The sequence below is a fragment of the Ceratina calcarata genome, unplaced genomic scaffold (assembly GCF_001652005.2).
Source record: "Ceratina calcarata isolate Rehan_Ccalc_2016 unplaced genomic scaffold, ASM165200v1 scaffold40.2, whole genome shotgun sequence".
Taxonomy (NCBI): Eukaryota; Metazoa; Arthropoda; class Insecta; order Hymenoptera; family Apidae; genus Ceratina; species Ceratina calcarata.
The window spans coordinates 460,386-480,678 of record NW_017163422.1 but is presented as its reverse complement, the minus strand read 5'-3'; the positions used below and the strand labels follow the sequence as shown (position 1 = coordinate 480,678).

Sequence of the window (20,293 nt, the reverse complement as noted above, 5' to 3'; positions counted from 1 at the left end):
ATAATTATACATATAAGTGTATCCGACGACAAGCTTGCCTTCGGGACGCTACCGCGTACCTTGATTATTCTGTTACTATACAATCCTAGCGTGCTATTATTTTACTAGTCTATTACTGTTCCTGAATGCTCGGCGTAATCTTAATGCGCGTACTCTGCAGCGCAATCTTACGCTCCGGATACCCGATTACTTCTCAATTACATGGTACCGTGGCAGTCGTGATCGGGACGAATAATCATCGACCACCGTGTTATCAGTGGCCGCTGATCAAAGGACCGCGTGGATGCAATAGTTTAAGACCGGTGAGAGAGTTCCGTGGCGTTTAGAGTCTGCGCGTTTCGATGATTCGCGATCAACCCCCTGCGAAAATTCAGTAAATCATAGAAACCAATTAATTCGGTGGTCAAAGGGGATTACTGGGAATTCGATCGATCCCTCTGAGGGGAATATTGCGCGCTGATTTACGAGTGGGAGTAGGGCATGATTATACCTGCCCGGTGCCGCCGGCTGCAATTTTGACCTGTTTGTTCTTCAGGAAATCCGACTGCCATTGAAATTATAGATTGCTGTTAGATATTTAGAATAGATGAGTCAACTTTTATATCAGCAGTTTTCTTTCACAGCTTCGTCGTTCTTACGTATACTCCGTCGATCGCAATAATTGAATATAAAAGAAAGTTCGAAGAGTTACTCTCATCAAATTCCACCCTTGATGAGCGATATCAATTTTTCCACGACAGCCGACGCATTCAAAGACACCGCGTTGCCACCCCTGATACCGTGGATAAGAGGCCGAAAATTCCCGCGGGACGGTAAATCGCATCCCGGTAACCCATTCTAATCACTTGAACAGCCGGAGCTAAGTAATGACTAATGACTGAGCTACATTAGGGGGATGGAACCGTACGCGTTGTGGTTTACGGTGGGCGCAGCTGATCGGTACATAACTTTGCACTCTGACCCGTCGTCGTTTCCGCGTGTTGCATCGCAATCCAGAACGGTGTGCTCCTCGCTACAATGAACAATGAGCACCCGTTGTACAACTAAACAGCGATTTATGCTCGAACGCGTTTGCGTGTCTTTAGATAAATTCAAAATAATTGAACGATATCAAAGATGTATAGGCTATATACTTAAACAATGCTAGCATCTTGAATTTGTTATTATAGATTCCTATTACTATTAAAAAGCTACCTGCAAAATTTTAAATCAATTCATGGGTTTTTTGAAAAATTATAGTCACTTAAAATTTGTATGTACTCTTATGGTAATCAGCTGAAAACTGTTGAATGACATAAAAATTATCATTAATAAAATTTAAATTTATCTTCAAATCATTTTTGTTACAATTCTACGTCGCGAGATTGTTACAAATTTACACCGCAATTAAAATAGAATTTCTATCGGATTATCGTCCAGAATTGTTAATATCGTTCGTACATTAAGAATTACAAATGTATAAGCAGTTAAGTGGCGCAGGTAATAATAATATCGTCCCATCTACATAGTTAATACGAACATTTTACAGCCGTTATCGTTGTTTTTCCACTCTAAATTAACCAGATAACGCGGATATCGGCTATTACTATTGATTATGCATTTGATACCTATATCACAGCGTCCTTCGATTATTTGTATCACAAACAATCTCCACCACTGTGCAAATAATTTAAAGGGCACCATTGCCCAATAATTAGCTGTTAGAATTCCTTATCAATGGTCACGTGACGATTGTCATTATAAATATCGTCTTATCAACGCAATTAGTTGCTCCCTCAATGAACTACTAAATAATTTAGAAAAAGAGACAACAAATAAGTTAAATTCCATTAATCTTTAATTTGCAGATAAATACTGAATGTTAACAAGTAACGTGCTTCCATTTTCAAATGCTGGTTTAGATTCGAAAATTTTTACTTTACGATTCAATCTTCTCAAACTTGACAAACTAGCCGTTGCCGTGCATTCAATTTTTTAAAGGCTGGACGCAGCGGAACGCTTTATCAATATATTGATATAGCATCGCGGACAACAATATGGAAATGCCGGTATAGTTATTTATGAACGGAGAAGCGAGGCGACGGTCAATAAACTATGGCAACGTCGAAGTGACTATCGATGACGATAACGCGTATCACCCTTTTACACACGTCGCCGTTCTTCTTTTTTTATGGGTCAGGGGATGAAAGTCGAAATGGAAGCATTCAGCGATATAAAAAAAAAAATCCCTCTCCGTTCTGGTGACTAGGGAGAAAAATCCTGACCGAAGTGTTTTCTAGCGTTTCAATTCGCGCCGATACTCTTCGACACACGACGCGATGGAAAACAAGCTAGACGACGATAAATCGTTGCTGCCGGCCAGACAACGTACGTAAATTGTTCGCCCGACATGCCGATACGAAAATCTGTGATCAAATCGAAAAAACTTCACGATAAATTGTGTATCCCCCATTCCGCTCGTACCTCGCGCTCTCATTCACATAAAACAAACCCGCTACTCTATCCTATAGTGTAATAGTATTCATATTGATCATGAGAACAATGATGCTTCAAATAGCATTATCAAATCATAAAGTATAATAAGATCCTATCAGGGCCAAGAATGTTCTCAATCAATACGTGAGAGATGGATTTGTATTTGCATCGCCAATCCTGAATCGACAATACTATTCGCGATTCTTAATAGCTCGATAAATCGGCATTAATGATACGGGTTATGGGTGGAAATTTAAACTAAAACCCGAAGATCGTTCGAGCCCTCGTTATTCCCGACTATCTCCAGGCCGCATCCCCGCGTTCGCGGCTCGACCGTAGTCACCCCCGCACGCCCGGAGGTTTTTATCGGGGAGGGTGCACTCCGGGGCCCCTTTAATTAATGGCGAGGCGCACACGCGCGCACCAGGGAAACGGGGCTGCGGCTCGCGTGGAGAATTATTTGGAGAAGCACATCAGCCGTTCCCGGGGATACGCCGTGAAGGATGAAAGGGGTGTCATGCTGACCCACCGAGGGACGTGCCCTCGTTCGAAAATTTGACAGAATTTCTGGGAAACTTCCTGCGTGACAGGCAGCAACGGAATCAGGCGAGGAAAAAGAGTTCCTCTTGTTCGATGCGGATTTTCATCCGACGTGTCACGAGATATTCACTTGGGATCTTTTATTAAAAGTAATATAATGTTTTTATATGTTCTATAAACTGCTTAAAAGCGATCAAAGAAATGAGATGTAAATTATAACGTATGTTTCACAATGAGCTTGTAGATTTTTGCTTATTTTATACCAATTAAAAATAATTGGCGAACACGATATGAAATATTATAAACGATTTAATCACAAGAGAATAATAACGAAGCTTTGAAGTTGTATAAGAAAGGCAATGTACGACACGAATGAAAAAGAGAATATTGTTTTTCATGCTTGTTAAAAGTAACCGTGGATTAAGCGTGGAAGAAGTAGCGGGGTACCTTTTTCCGGATGGATCTTTGTAATTCCCCGCAGGCAATTGTGTCACACGCATCGCCGGAAACGAATAACCACGCAGAAAACCTAAATGATTGTCATTACTGGCCTGCCAATTATACGAGAGGCATCATCCAGCCCCTGTTTAGGGTCGGGACAAAGAGAGTGAAAGCGACAACGTGGCTGACCCGACGTATGACACGCCCCTGTTTGTGGAATACACGGCTGTTCACCGAAAATGTTTTCGTAGCAGGTGGCCGCAGAGTGACACGCTCTCGTCTCGGTCAGACATTTGTAAAAATACTGCAGAGAGATGCTGCGAGAAACATTACCCTCTTCAATGAGAGCTTTGTAAATTTCACGAAACACTCTTCTGTTTTCATAATGTCTTTTATTACATTTTATGTGCAGTAAACATTTAACGCCCAGAGCTTTTGGACAATTATTTAAAAATTGTGAGACTGAAAAGATAACCATTTTTCACTGATTCATTTGAAAAGTACAAGAAAGTATGAAACTACAGTCTGAAATAATAATCCACAACAAATGTATGAATAGAATTTTGGAAATGAGCATTGCACCGGTGCAACGATGGCAGAGTTGAATCTGATAATGATAGCAACGTAAGAAGACAACGGTAGGGAACGTCTGTTCGTACATATGATCCACTATCACCCGTGCAGCTATTAAACTGCGGGAACTGGCAACTAACAGACGCAGTCGCGACGAGAACAAAAACGATACGGCGACGCAACAACATATCTGTTACATCGACGACAAAACTGGAAACTCCGACGACTCGCAACTCTAGCGCACGAACAGTCCGCGCGGTAACAATGTAAACGTAGCGATGCGAGGCGACCGTCACGAGAAACGGTCCTCGCGAAAAGTTATTTTATTGCGTACCGCTAATCGGCGTTCCCTCGACGCGCTTACAAGTCGCCAAAGTCGTTTCATACTTTTCACGAGCAGTAAATACGGATACGGTACACCGGAAAGCTTTTCACCGTTATCATTGCTCGCGGTGGCCCGCGTTCGCTCGTTCGTACTCTAACGAGAAACGCGGCTGTGTTCCACTTGGACATGTAAAAGCATTCCCGAAATATCAAATCAACAGTTTTTTTTTTTCTCCACTACGTCTCTGTTAACATTTCGTTTCCGCCGTGAGCCCCGCGTCACGTTCCCTTTTCATGTAATTTCCGTATTAAGAGTTACTTTTCAGAATCTCTAAACAGCCGCGTTCTTTGATCCGCCTTCCGTGACGTTTACGTTCTTTAATTACGCTCCCTATCTCGCGGTCTCGCCTTTACTCCTTGTACTTCATCCTTTCTGTTAAAAAAACTCATATTCGTAAGATGCAAGCTTTACAGATTAGCTCGGTGCATATCAAACGTTCTAGTAACAAGAGTTATTACACTGTATAATAAAAATACGAATTGTACATGCACTGCGCGATTTTTACTACTGATTAAATTGTCTACAAGCATTCGCAAATTTATTCCGTGCGTACGTTTGATTGATTGCTGTACGTGACCAGATTTAACCCCTTCTTCAGTCCATCTGTAATAACTAACAAGAATAATTTTTCTTTGTTTCAGGTATGAACCTCTGAACCCTTCATTGCTTCCGACGAGTCCGTGAGTAGAATACCACATAGCATTCAATCGTTCTTTCTAAAGGGTAAGAGTTGAAATATTTATACAACTTCGTTTAAACTATGAAGAATAAATTTATAAGAAGGATAAATGTTCGAACGATTGTATTTAGACTTATCATTATATGCAAAGCTTAACTCGAGAGACAAATTAACTGCGTTTCGATCACCCATTGTCAATTTCTTCGGGCAGGATGAATCCTCTAGCCTGGTTAAAGTAGAGTCGTTATTAAACGGTGGTTACGGCAATATGGTTGATCGATTTTTCAGCGGGAAACAAATAAAGCCTCGGCGAGAGCGGACTCCCTCGTGGTAAAAAGGGAAATTATTCAAAGGGCTCCGCCCTCTTTGGTGGCTCCCTGCTCGCGTAATACGGGGCTACTTGTACATGCGGGGTTTGTGGCAAGCACTGGCATAAGCACAGCGCATATGGGTATCGGAAACGTGCGTAGATCACGCGGGATTATTCGGACACCCCCTCGGGCGCGGCCTAAGCTCCACTGGATGCATGCTAATTGCCATGAAGACGTACACAGCGGCGCATTATGATGTGTATACGTCATTGTTCCTGCCGCGCCGCTTTCACCGGTGCATTGTCATGCATGAGAGCGAGCCGCATGTGACTTAACGCGTTACCGGTTGCCACCTCGCGTTCCTCTTCCTTTTTCTCGTGACCTTCGTGCAACGACGCGTCGCCTACGAGACGAGAAAGAATTTTGAACGTAACACGAGATCAGCGGATCTTGCTCTTTCATCCTCGAATCTTCGTTTCAAACTAGCCGCACAGGCAGATCCGAGTCAAGGCCGAACGTGAGTCTCCGCAGGACTCGACGTCTCTCGTCTCGTTTAATTGTTTCGGCGGGGTAGAGTCAAGGGCGATTCCTTAAAACGGGAAATGCCAGGCAAATTCCGCTTTCACCGGGTTCTGCCCGCGTGCCGTAAACGTTCAACAGTCACAGAGATGAGGTATCCAAAGAGAACTTCTGGCTCCTCTGTATCGATGATACGCGGACGGACGAGAGGAGAGAGTCGACGAGGAGAGGACAGAGGAGAAAGGAGGAAGCTCCTTTCATCCTTGGCCCGGGAATCGCGCGACGGCAGAGCTTTCCAATAAACGTAGAGATCTCGGTTTTGTGACTGCCAGAAGACAGATAAGGTATGCCGTGGAAGGGTCCTTAGCGGGGAGTTTCGTCGAGAGGCGGCGCATATTAAATTGTTTGCCTCACAATGTCGCCCTCCTTCATCGGATCCTCTCCTTCCCACGGCTTTGCCATCGCGATATTGGCAACCTGTTAATATACTTTGCGGAATAGCGAGACGAAGGAGAGCGTATCGATCCGTCGAGACGTTTCGCTTTCTACGGGAAACACTGTGTATATTTATGACGGTCTCGTTTCATATTCATGCCGCGATCCTGTTGACCGATATGAAGATTTTTCCGTTCTCTTTCTGAAACTGTCTCGGCGTTAAAAGACGTATAAATGCAACGTGAATAATGGGAATATTCTTAAACGTACAAATAATAAAAATAATATAACAATAACACACCAAGTCATGCGAACGCTTTTAGTATGAAAATGTCCGAGTTTCGCTTTTGATCAAACAAGCGACGTTTCGATGTACGTTCGAATAATTTACGTCGATCAAGAATAGTTCCTTTTTACGTTCTCGATTAAAAAAACAATACTTCGACTTCATCAGTTTGGACGCCTGAAGTTAGAACAACGGCGAAACGGATAATTCGTTGCCACAGCGGAGACGGGTAACCGCGGCGGTTCGCCGTCAGCGATTTGTAAACGTCGTCGAACCTCAATATCTCTGACCCTGTCGGCTTATATTAAACGCGTCGGACAGCGAAAAATGCCAGTTATAAATATAAAAGCGAGCGACGGTGATTCCAGCGCGGATTTACCCTCCGCGTGGGAATTCTACCGAGTCACGCCGCGTCGAATAATCCGGCGTCGGAATAAAAATTTCTGACCGTGGAAAAACGGTGACGGTGATAAATCATAAAAGTCGACTATCGGCCGCGCGAAACCGGCAGAAATTAACGCCGGCCGGGCCGTAGAATTTCCGAAACTGTGCGGAGGCTGTGGGAGCAGAGAGCGAAACGACGCCGGTTAATGCGACCCCTAATCAGTTTTAAAACGCCATAAAGCGGATTAAGCGCGGAGGATATTGCGGGGCAATCGATGTTATGAATTTATTACTGGTGAGGAAATGGGATTACCTTAATCGATTCAGCCCGAGTATGATCGTCTTCGTACTTGGCTCGCGTAATTGCCAGTGTCTTAGCAGTCGAGTGGATGCCTTGGATTTACTGTTCGGATCGACGTTCATCCCTTCAGTCATTTCTTTTGATTACATAAAACTTTGTATCATTACTTGGGGAATATTTTTATTTCTTTTCAATGAACACAAATTACAATACAGAAATATTTCACGCAACTCTTATAATCACTGGAAATTCGTAACTCTCTGAGCCACGGAAACCGCGAGGGACTTCGATGCGCTAGAAACCCATAAAAACAACCATCTGCTCAACCATGCACGCCCTCCTACCCCAGAATTTTAACGAGAGCGCACGCAAGTACGAGAGAGACGCGACAAGAAAGGAAAACGAGAGTAAAAGAAATCTCGCCTCGGTTTTCCTGGCTTCATCCAAGCGAATTCAGCTTCGCCGTCCTTTTTATACCCGCGAGGAAGAAACGCAGGCGATCGGAGTTTGACGCGCGGCCGTGGCTCGCGTTTGCACGCGAGACGGCGACCCACGCAAGCGCAGCGTCGGAAATCCTCCCCGAGGGTTGGAGTGAGTCAGAAACGCGCGGACGAAGGGAGGCCGTTAATCGGCGATAGGCAGTCAGTCGGTCGGCAACCAGCGCGCCACACGGACGTGAAGTTCGCTCACGTTTTCGTCCCGTTTTCACGCTGATCCTCGTCAACATCGTCACGCGTGATCAGCGTTCATTCCCTGATCTTTACAGAATACCGTGCGTGTAATTCTCCAATAGGAAGTGACAGAGACTTCGTTAGGCCTTCGTTATCACCCTCGATGGTAGCCAGCTTCTTTGAGTTCCTCGGGTGTTCGGCAGTCGGTTTGGAACGATAAATTTTGGACGAACGAGGGTGTAACTGGCAGCGCAGAGTCGATTAAAGCTCGGATCGATCGAAGTTTTGAACGGCGGAAAGGGTGTTTCGCTGTCGGTCGCGGCGACGAGGGAGTATCGATGTCCAGTGATCACGAGTTCGAATGACGAGCAGCGAGCAGCGTCCGACAGGACATGACAGTGGACAGAACGTGTAATAGAAGTTGACAGGCGAGCACTCGGTGGGTTCGAGCGATGCGTGCCTATGTAGGGATGAGCGTCACGTTCAGCTGATGGTGCCACCCGAACATTTATTCAAATCCTAGCCGAGGGAAGATCGTTGCCTTACTTAATTCTCAGTAGGACATAATCTCTCGTCAAGCGTGGAGTATCGTCGAGAACCTGATATATATTTTGTATGTATTTTCTAAGAACTAGCGAGCACGCGGAGCGTCGTCGACAAGAGTCTTCCAAAAGTTTCGCCAATCCTCGTGTTCTTCCAGAAGTATCGTTCGCTCGATCGACGAAGCTCGCTTGTCAATCAAAACCTATCATATCCGAACAGTTTTTAAAAAAGTTACTACGACGTCCAGGAAGGAATTCAAGCGGAAAGAGCCAAATATTTGCGATCAGCACTCGAAGTGAAAAAGTCCCACGGGTTCTAGTGAACCACGCGTACGTCGTCTCCGGTCGGACGGTTGCGTTGCAGCTGCAACGATTTCGAGACAGCTGCGACGCGATTCTGCGGAGGGTGGCACGAGACTACGAGAACGACGATCGTTTGCGAAGGTGACAGGAGACGGTCGAATTTCGAGGGTGGAGGCGACAGAGGAGGCGACGAGACTGGAAACGAAGGAGGTGGAGGGTGACAGTGGTGTCGACAGTGGCGGTGGCAGTGGTGTCATCGATGACAGTGATAAAACTATCGTCGACTGCGAAGGTAACAACAACAACAACGACGACGACGACGACAGCAGCAAGAAAAGTGACGGCAGTAAGAAAACTGGAAACTGTGCCGCTGGTGGTGGTGTCGACGGTGGTGGAGTCTCGTGCAGGGGTGGAACGTTACGACTTTTAAGGGGACTGGTCGAGGGCCCGATAGGCAGGGTGGCCGCACGAGTGCACCGTTGGGGAACGACTGGAGGGGTCAATCCCTCTGCACCCTCAGGACGGGAATGTCCCGGCGGAGAGGGCACCCCCCGTCGGAACATCCTCGACGCCACGAAGAATCGCCGGCTGATGGGCGCCAACCTCACTAAGCAGAGCAGGGTGAGTTCCTGACGAGGCTGACACCGCGCGGGCTCCTTCTCCTTTACTGGCTATATCAGCGTCACGCGTGCCGCGTCCGAACTTCCCTCTTCTTTCTGTGCTCAAACAACGAATGAAAGTATCTACTTATTTGCAAAGTTTCAAATCGGAATGGAGTGAAAAGGGGTGGTTCACCGTTTTGGGAGAATTCGAGGTCGTATTATCACGTATTGCGTGGAAAGTGGAGGAATATTACGAAAAATATTTATATGTAATTTCAAGGAAGAAATTTAAACACTCATTTATTTAACGTTGAGAGACTTTTACTTCAATTCGGAAGGATGTGTAATTTCTCAGAACTTATTTTTAAAGTTCTCATCGTGCGGACTAACTACGATTCTCGCGATCGGCCCGGGACACGAGCAAAAAGCGAGTCTCTTTAGAAGTAACTCGAGGGTGAAACGTTCCATTCCGTTACTCGAAACTAACCGGACAGTTTGCTCAGACTGCTGGGAAAAGTTCGACTTGTTTGTTGATATTCGTCTCGCGCCATAAACGATAATCGAGAGGAAAGTTCTTGGGCCGAGTCGCACGGAATGAAGACATAACCGTTGCAAAATCGTTCTAGCCAGTTCCGCAACTTTCCTTTTTTTACTTCCTGAACTTTAAAGCCCGCCCCGCGAGTCTGTCGAGTGGAATTCTCACGATTGCAGAGGAAGTTGCGCAATATAATCGAGCCACGATTCTTCTTCGCCTCTGGCGACTAACAATAAGTCGACGGACCGTTTAAGGATAAATTTGTCGGATGGAAATAGAAATTCCCGACGGTGTTCGTAAAAGAGTCTTTAAGTCAAAATTCAGTGATAAAAGGAACCGTTTATCTTCTCAACTTTTTTATGAGTTGATCGCGGATTTTATGCATTTATAAAAAAATTCAATGTGCAAAAAATAGAAATGCTGCATAAATAAAAACTATATTAAAAATTAATGCATATTGCGATGTCTACTTACGAGTAAGAAAATAATTCGAATAGTTGCATTTCTACACTTATGCTCTTGCTGTACATTCTCAATGGAAAAACAGTTATCTCTCAGTTTCCCATCGGAATCGAAAGGCACAGTAGCCTCAAGGATAAAAATTCAAGACAGAAGAGACGGGGAAGAAGGTTTGAAAAAAGGGGATAACGAGGAAGTTCACGGGCCATTTAAACTCTGCCGCAGGTATCGCGTCTAGATATCTGCGGCCATGAGAGACACCCATTCAACCGGCCGTTTTCCGTGCCGATGAATGAAGCATTCATACGCCTCGTACGTTCGCAAGAGTAAGAGTTTACTTTGCCCGTCTGAATCGTGGCTACCCATGACTCTCTCGCGATTCGGTGCCCATATAAGTTTCGCCAATTTCTATTCAACTCTTCTCTGCCTCAGAATTTCTGATCCTTGAGGCAATAAAAGGCCAGACGAATCAAACACTATGAAACGAAATATCATTTTAAGGAAGGAATACAAGTTTCGTGACGATAAATTTCGTATTGAAATCGATTTTTCGAAATCATATATTTCGACTAGTTTTGCAGGAAATACCTGCATCCTTTTCTAAAATCGTGTCGATTGTCTGTACACTTGACGTAGCGAATACCGGAACCCTGACCGTCGTTGTACATCATACATGAATTATTCGATCAAGCGATTCCATGGTTGACTATTGGGTATCACAGAACTCGTTAATCATCGCCGGTGCGTCGCGAATTTTCGCGCGGACGCACACAATTCATCGGATCGATCAAACAACAAGGCAAACGGGGATACCAAAATGCATCAGTGCCGCGGAAAAGTACACAAAACTCATGCGTTTCACCGGTAATGTCGAGGTCGAGAGGTGTTAATTATCTTGTACGCGCAATTGCGCCTACGCCAGGTTTGATTGTTTACTGCGTCTACCTTTGATTCTACACGCACGATGCTTGATGCCGCCTCTTACGACTCGGGAGGAAGAACTTCACTATTTTTCCGATAGAAATGGCACGTGAAATTCATAATATTTGTCGTAAGTTTAACTAGTTTTGTAGAACTATAGAATTGACACTTAAACGGGTCATTTCGTGGAAAATTTAAACTACATGGAGAAGCTTGTAATCGCTAAATGTACTCTGGACAATCTTAAAACGGTGACTAATTGCCGGCATGGTTGGTAATAAAGCGACGACTGACACGCTGTGGTTTCCCACGTAGCAGGGCTTCACGGGCGAAAGGCGCGAAGGATCTTGCAAGATTTATCGCGATTCTTTTCCGAGGGACGAGTGGCACGTGACCCAGCTATCAATCCCTCTGCACCAGCAATGCTCACCTGCCTTTCCAGCTTTTACTTTCCCTCTCGAAAAGACGTGGAAACTGCCTTCGCTCTCTTCGTAACCTCGAAGAAACCAGAGACCCAATCGGTGGCCGAATTTGCTCGGTTTCTGAATTATTGAGCCGCCTCTTCTCCGAGCGATGCTCGGCCGCACGAGCGTGATCATTGACGAGGCTCATTAATAATTTGTTGCTCGATCAGCGAGCCCTCGGCTACGAGCGACCGCGTGTTCCCCCTCGGATCCCGTTCGATTGGACGTCGAGCTCCTCTCGCAGCTTCCTCGCAAACTCGCACGTGCCGCGAATGAAACGAACGCGTGCACGCGCATCGCACTGAGTCACCAGGGACTTTGAACCGGTTGTCGAGAGAAAAAAAATCAGGAATACTAATAGGGCGAGGTGAATGGGAAGAGGTTTACGGTTTTCGGTCACGGAGTATTAAAGCCAAACCATTGTAAATCAGTTTTTTTTTTTTTTAAATAACACGTTCATCAAATTAAAGAGATAGAAACCTTCCTGAAGAATGCAAGATACATTCTGCAAGTTCCCAAAAAAATTTTATGAAAAAAATTTACAAAGTAAAATAAAGTTTAAATATTGCGATGTTTAGTAGATACATAATGCACACTAAGACTATTAAGGAAAGGGGATGAAGACAAGAGATAACCCTTTTGTGATTGATGATACACTGATCGCGTTTAAAGAGCAGGGATATAAATGAGTTCTTCGTGATAAATGATCGACGGTCTTGAGAAATTGTATTAGCCAGTCGTAAGATCGAAGAAACTCAGTGCTGATTGCAAGAATGTTATATTCATCTTTATAGTTATAGTTCATGGCTGGGAAACGTAAATTTTTCACGCGATGCACGTGTCCCGAATGAAACTCACGTGCAGCTATCGATCGACGTGCCTACCTTCGCGCTCATTGTGTAGGCAACGCCGTTCCCTTTTACAATATGTTAAGCTCCCCGCAGACACGGCTACTGTTTTATTCTCGTTCTCCGCTTTTATGTTCTTACATCAACGTAGCTTTACAACGAATCGGACAAACGATTGAATCCTCGCCACCCTCGAGCGATTCGATCTTTTTCATTTGATCAAATAATGGTTATTTCAATTTTTGTAACAACGAGATTTTATTGAACTTTCGTTGTTCTTGAACGAACATAAATTGTTACAACAGTGAATGGTACGAACATTTACGACAAACAATTTGATCAATTCATTTTATTAGACAATTCTACTTCACATCCCTTGAAACGACAGTTCCTTCCTTCAGATAATAGTATTACCACCTTTATCTATGTATCCCATTTTACGTCTCAGCAAATGAACGACTTGAACAACTACTAAATTCGAATAATCGTTTGATCTTTCAAGTGAAACGGTCTCTATCCGCTTTCCGAGCAACGTAATAAAACTTCGAAAGGAAATAAAAATCCACGACGCTCGTCGTCAACAGATCTCGACAGCGGAAACGACGTAAAAGCCGCTTTTCGAGCTTCCATATCCACGTCCATTTAAATCCTTATCCTCGACCAAAGAAACGGCAGTTGGAAAGTCGAAAGCGATCCCACAGTGACCCGTGCATCCGTCGGTAGCCACGCAACGGTACCGAGTAGGCGCACTCGCTCACGAACAGAGAAGATCGCATTACACCCCGACGCCTAACCCCCGAAAAAAAAAAAGAAGAACAGCACGAAGGGGGTGCGGGAGAGAAGCGTTCATCGGGATTTAAGGCTCCATAAATCCGGTAGCATCCCTTAAGCCCCGTACGCGATGGTCAGTCGGCTTTTACCAGATTGTATTCTTTGATATCTATCGTTTCGCTCCGTCGGCTAAACGCCTTCCACCTTGACTCCGTTTAATGGACTACCGCCGGATCGCTACGCGCTTCAATCGCGTTCAGTCCAATTCTATGCCTGTACTTGAGAAAGATCGAATCTTGCGGCAGAATCAAAGTGAAATCGAAAGACAAGGGGGAGATAAGAACCGCGTTATGCGATCTTTGCTCTATTTCGCGAGAATAAGTGAATTCGATGATGAAGCGAGAAGCATTCGAGAATTTATTACAAGGATTTACAGATCACGCAACGGTAGACAAAAAAGGATAGACGTCACAGAACTGGTCGAATGTAACGGTGATATGTCGCTTGGAAAAAAGTAGAATTCAATGAAATTGAGACGTTGAGAAGGCCAGGACGGTTCACGGCATCCGGTTCGACGTGGGACCGATATGAAACAATCGTCGTCGCGCGTTTTCCAAGTTCCACGAGCCGGTAATTTATTATCGAGGTCGATAGTCGCAGCGGCGAGCAAGTCGAGTTAAATCGCGTGAAATACCGCTTTCGGCACATTGGTCGAGCGCAATTATTGATAGGGCAGCGAACAGAGAGCGTAGGTGGAGGCTCTCTAGTCTGTGCGCTCAGAATGGAAAGGGTGCAATCAATGTACCGTACGACGCTTCGATTTAAATTCATGAATAATTCCACCCACCCGGTTCGAAGATCGACGAGCTCCCTTCCATCCTCTTCCGTATTTTTTTTCTCCTTTTTTCTTTTTGGCTTCGTCCTGTTCCGTCGCGTCGGCTCGTTCTACTCGATCGGGCCGAGCTTGCATCTCTTAGTTTAATCAAGAAAATAGGCCGTCGTCCACGATACGTTCTCCTCGATTCTGGATTAAAGCTAAGGTTAAAGTTTGTACAGCCGGATACGATCGCACACAACGTTGTCTCCCAACGATCAATAGACCGTCATTAATGTCATACCTCGGCGATTTGTCAAAATCGAGCGATTGCAAACTGATCGGCTGTATATTTAACATTATGCAAAATTTATCTTGACGGTGAGCTGATCGAAATACGAAAATATATTGACGACCATTCACAGCAATTATATCCCGATCTCTAATAAAGAAACACCAAATATAGGGAGAAGCGAAATTGAAACAAACGAGACGAAAGTTTGTTTTGACTGTGTAACTAATTAATTGGCAAACGATACAGTAGTAAGTAAATTATTTATGAACCATTTGTTACTTTTCCATGAAACGGTGAAATTGATTTGTGAATAACATCGATGCTCGAATTGACATTACGAAAACCGTAGTAAAACGAAAAGTGGAAACTTCTATCAATTTACGAGTGGCCGATTCATTTTCGTCCTCCCGTATGATATCGTCGGAATTGCTTCCCATATAAACTCGTGTAACGGATTTCTGGTCGTAAATCGCGCGTTCGCATAAACAATTCCCCGTACGATTTACATTATTCGCCGCTGCCGTCGTTTCTCCCGTTCGAGTGCACGAAAACTTTCCGTATCGTTGGGAACGAGATCGGCGAATATCGACGACACAAATCCCGGAACGATGCGCGGCCGGGCAGAGGGTATACATCGTCGGAAGCTGGAGGAAACCCTTTGTCGTGGATCAACGTTATCCTAACGGTAAGGCGGTCGTAAATAGGACGTATTTGCCTGAAAAGACTGTCGCCGATGCCGATGTTTTATTTGCTCGTTAAGCCTCTTTTTTCTCTTTACGATTCATTTCGCGTACTGTGAAGCCGGCGATAAATCCGTTCGCTTATGCTCGTTCGAGTCGAAAACCGTCGTCGTCGTCGACGGTGCCCCGGATAGAATTCGCTTTTCGATGAATCCGAGGGGTGGAGGGCGCATTGAAAATTATTACCGACGAGGGGGAGAGATCGAGTCGCGCCCGATGAACATCTGCAGAGAGAAAAGTATGCGCGTCTCACTGCATCAGCGGGGAGGATCAATGGTCGAAACGAAATAAATTTACACATGAATAAGACGAGATAGTTGGAGTCCGCTCGGTCGTCGAGGGCAATAGAACTCGCAGGGGAGAATTAATTTCATCGTTGTATGATCCTGCTTAAAAATATTCGAAAAATATTTACTTCTTTCGATTCTAATTATAATTCCCTCTTTCCTTTTTTATTTCTACTTGTCATTAAATTTCTATCATAAAGATTAATGTATGATGAATTCTTATCGTATTACCAAAAGCTGAATACACGACGATATTTATGAATATTTATTGATACAGAGAAATATCTTATTTTTTATTATTTATTTATTGAAAGTTGAGTTTTGATCGAAGCATGCAACAAATTTGTTTGTTACAGAGAGAGGCTACACAACGAGATGTGGAACGCGAACGACGACAACGAATGGAAGCGGAAGCTCGTGTACGCGAGGCTACGGCCGAGGCTGAAAGAGCACGCTCCAGGGTTCATCATCTTCAGAGAGAATTGGCTAGGTAAGCAAAATCGATACTAACGTTACAATGCAATTAACTATACAGAATAGATTTAATTTAAAAGCAACACAGAGAAAAACAAAGATTTCTGAATGTCCGTGTGTTAGTGCTGCATCAAATACCGTTTCGGCTTTTTTTTTCCTGTAGGGAATTGTGTAACAGGTTTCAATTTAATTAAAAGCCGGCATTTTCCATAGTTACGCTCGAGCTGCGCAGAAAAATAGGTACGTGTGTATGTAAAATATAAATTGGAAATAGACGGGATCGATGGGGCGACGCCACCGGTTTTTAATCAGCTTCTACGAACGAATCAATTATCCTAAATTAACTTCGGAGTGTTTCGTATTAAGAGTGAATACATATTATTTGTCGATTCGTATGAAGAAACGATTTTAATTGAAATTGACCTGGATTTTCGCAATTCGTAATAAACGAGAATTGAATTATTCTGGTTCGCCACTTAAAACAATAAGCTGAACGTTGGCTTTTTCGTGTTGTATCACGTACAGCTCGGATTTTCACTGACAAACAGGAAAAAGGGAAACCGGGTCGGTAAAACGATGCGGTTGCCAAACATCCGGTAATAATTCGAAGCGCTTGTCCAACATCGATTTCTCCTTCTCGAACCCTTCTGCGTGCACACGCGCGTGTGCTCGCCATGGTCTCGCGAAAATCGCTATTTCATCGAGCCGCAGACAACGCTTTATTTCCTGCGCACCGGAAAAGTATCGCCGCGATACAACGTATAAATAATGACACCGCGTTTCCCACGCAATAACCAGCGTGTTTCATGGTAAATCATCGATATTGGCGTTCCTCCAGTAACGCATCCGGCTTACCACCGCGGATACGTTATCGCACGGTCTATCGAGATTCTCCCTTCTGCCACAATTTACACAGTTGCTTGAAAATTAAATTCACCAGACGTTGTACCTTTACGAATTCCAGATTTTCACGTTCAACGTGTTTTCTCCAAGTAGTACGAGATTCTACTTTATTAGATACGAGCTTCCTCCGCTAAAATAAGGTTCCTTATTTAGCAGACGAGGTAAGCCAAAATAGCGAGTGGGTAAATGTTTTAATCATTCCTGAACACTGTAATATGAAAAATCTTTACGTTCCTTCTATGGGAAATATGTATAATAATAACGTGTGCGGAAAGTCGTTCGTGGCGAATGTTCAGAAAGCGAAAGGTCGCCGATAATACTTTCATATTGAACCCTTCACGTGACAAATCTCGTCGTTGGAAACGATATCTAACCGGATATATTACATCGGTTATCGGGCGGGGAGAACTGTGACATTAAATCATAAGAGGCTGTTCGTTTCGCCGAAGGATCGCGTTCGAGAACTGAAATCGTGGTGGAAATTCGAATGAAAGAAAACGTCGCCGATTATATGTAAAACAAAACAAAAAAAACATAATTCGCTAGCTCACATGCCCGATACTTGCCGGGCTTAAAAGCCAACTCCTGTACTTTAAATTTCAGATAAAATATCTCACGAACTGATCATTTTCAACCGCCTTATCTCGGCGTTTCTTTCTCCTAGTTTTTGTACAGAATAATAACAGGATTTAATTTGAAAAACTGCAACGATTAAAATGTACAGGTCGCTTTTAGAAAGAAATATAATTCTCGGAAGAATGTTCACCTTTAATTAACGACACAAACATTTTTAATTTAGTTTGTTTTTACCTCGACGAGATACCGGTTGGAACGCCATTAAAAAATTTTATCGTTTCTTTATTTCACACCTGGCAGGGTCGTAAGGTCGATGTAACGAACAGTCCTGGAATTTATAGTCGTACAGCGGCGGTGCTCGCCACAAAAGATTAGAGAAATCGATTTCGTAGCTTTTGCTGCTCCGTTAACTACGTACATAAATTCATAGAAATAAAAAACAGGAAGACTACTTAAATACATTCGACTGCGCACAAGCGATTAATACCGCGGCGGTAATACCCAAGAGTTTGTGTATAATTGCTTAATTATCCGCGTTGCATTAGTCATGTCCAATTACAAGAGGCAAGTGTTAAATGGGGTATTAAGTGCGGTGTAAAATACAAACGTTTAAAGCGCGGCGGCGTCGCTCCGCATCGCCGCGTATACCGGATCCTCGTAAATGACCGAAATTTAATTCCACCGTTCGATCGTATCGCTCGAACGTCGTGGAGAGGGGATATTGAATTCGAACGAAAATGTTAATCGACGCGTCCGGTGCCCTGAAATCCTGCGATTCAAAGCACCATGTAAATTGTTATTCAATTGGCCAAGCAAGTAACGTTTTGATTAAAATTGGCATTAAGATCGCTTTTTATGAATGGGAAGAACAATTCGATGTTTTATGTTTTATAATTCAAAGTTTAATTAGTGCAGAGATCAAAAGAAATAAAATAGCATTACTCATGCTAGAATGCCGGTGTACGAGTGGGAAAGAAACGCGAATAATGTTATGCATTCTCCTGCTGTTCGCGCCGTGAAAACGTTTTCTCACCCACGTCGATACGCGGCGCATTTATGCCAGGAATACTTACAGAAGTAGCACGCGACGATCCCCCGGCACTGACATAGACATCGTCGGCGTGCAAACGATAAAAAGTCGAGGTGTTTGGCTCGTATCGAGACTAGCCGAGCAGGCGACGCGACGACGTTTAGAACGTAGCCGCGGGATCCGAGCCCCTCGACGCGAGTCACGTCGAACGCATCTCGGAAACGGGAGCAGGGTCGATTCAGGGTGGCGAGGGGGTACCGCCTCGTGGCAGAATGCCACGAGAGAACGAGACTTCGTGCCGCGCCCTCGTTGCATTGTGCGTGCTCGTGACAAAAGCGCCGATGCGCTTTCTCACGCTGCTCCTCACAGACGCAGATGCACCGACCCTCGATGCCCTTTGCTCCTCGTTCGGCTGTGAGTGTTCGCAGATTACAGTGCCTCGTTATGACAGCGTATTGTTCCGACGACGGTGTAAAGGAAAATGACATTTAGTCGAGCAAGTGGAAACTTAGTTTTCTTTTTTCGTCTCTACCCTTTCCTTCCGACATTCACATGACAGTGTCGAGGTATAAAATATGATATCGCGTATTTTTTCTTCATGCATGACACACTGACGTGTATGACACAATTTTATAAAAGTTGTATGCAAGGACGCTTGAAGTTTCTTTATCAATTTCTGATTCGAATGTTAATTCTTATTTCTCACGAGAATAAATTTTATAAAATTCCTGGTCTATGTCTGACGGGAAAATTGTTGCTATTGTAACGTTAAACCGAATAAATTTCATTCCTCCGTATCACGTGAGATTACTTGGCTCGTGAACATTGTTTCAAAGGAAACTCGCGGTCGTATAATAATCATGTGTAACGATGCAGACGTGGAGGGATTTTTCGCGCATAGATGTTGCGTGAGATTATTCGTCCAATCTTCAAAAGAAATTTTTGGTTTCCTAACGATTACACGCGGTGATAATCTTTTATGGTATAAGCCATGAGCAAACGATTTTCAGATACACCGACTGATAAGCACTAACAATAAGACGATTTTGGAGATGAAACGCCTGGGTTGATAAAATTTCACTGATAACAACGGAATTATGCGTTTCTACGTCTTCTGGCTTGTAAGCACGTCTCAGCCGACGATTTCTGCCCGACGCTATCCCCCACGGTCGACGGGACGAATTTTTATCGCAAACCCCATTTGGCAACGGTATCGTATTTCCCACAGCCAATAACCCTCCCGAAACCGGGATACTATGCATTACATTATATCGCTGCGAGTTTGAATTTTATCAAGGAACTTCTTGGCCTCTTGCCGGACAATAACGTTACATCGATCGGATCGTCTGCAGCATCGCTACTAATACCTCTCGCAGCGGATCATCTTCAAATTTATTGCTCACTTTTTTACCGTGCAGATACAGAACTTCGGACGGTTTTATTCTTCGAAGCACAATAACGAAGAAGATGTCAGTGCGCTTATAGCGTTCTGAATCAGTGTGTTCAGGATTCGTAAGGAAACTAGGCTCGGTTGAGTGTAACACTATATTTCCAAAATACTGCACAACGTAGAGGAATTCGTTAGTATCGAGTCCAGACTGAATCTGCTGTCTTAGGATTCGGCGGATATATATACATCCTAGCTATAGGAAGGGGAGGGTCACTTCTAACCCTGTGACTCAGGGTGGATTTTAACCTTAGTGACTAACTTTACAATACGCTTCTTAAA

General features: G+C 44.1%; 1 protein-coding gene across 8 annotated transcripts in view; it reads left to right on the top strand.

Moving 5' to 3' along the window:
• LOC108626429 (uncharacterized) overlaps window positions 1-20,293 on the top strand; it is a 238,215-nt gene that overhangs the window by 194,151 nt on the left and 23,771 nt on the right. For 7 of the 8 annotated variants that reach the window (XR_003389391.1, XM_026814823.1, XM_026814821.1 and 4 more), the window contains one exon: window positions 15,938-16,071. Coding sequence is in view for 7 of the 8 variants with exons in the window: in XM_026814823.1 (XP_026670624.1) it covers window positions 15,938-16,071 (134 nt within the window). In the remaining variant the exon portion in view is untranslated. Of the gene's footprint in view, window positions 1-7,958; window positions 9,467-15,937; window positions 16,072-20,293 lie in introns of those variants that run through there. The other variant, XM_018027085.2, reaches the window with a different exon arrangement.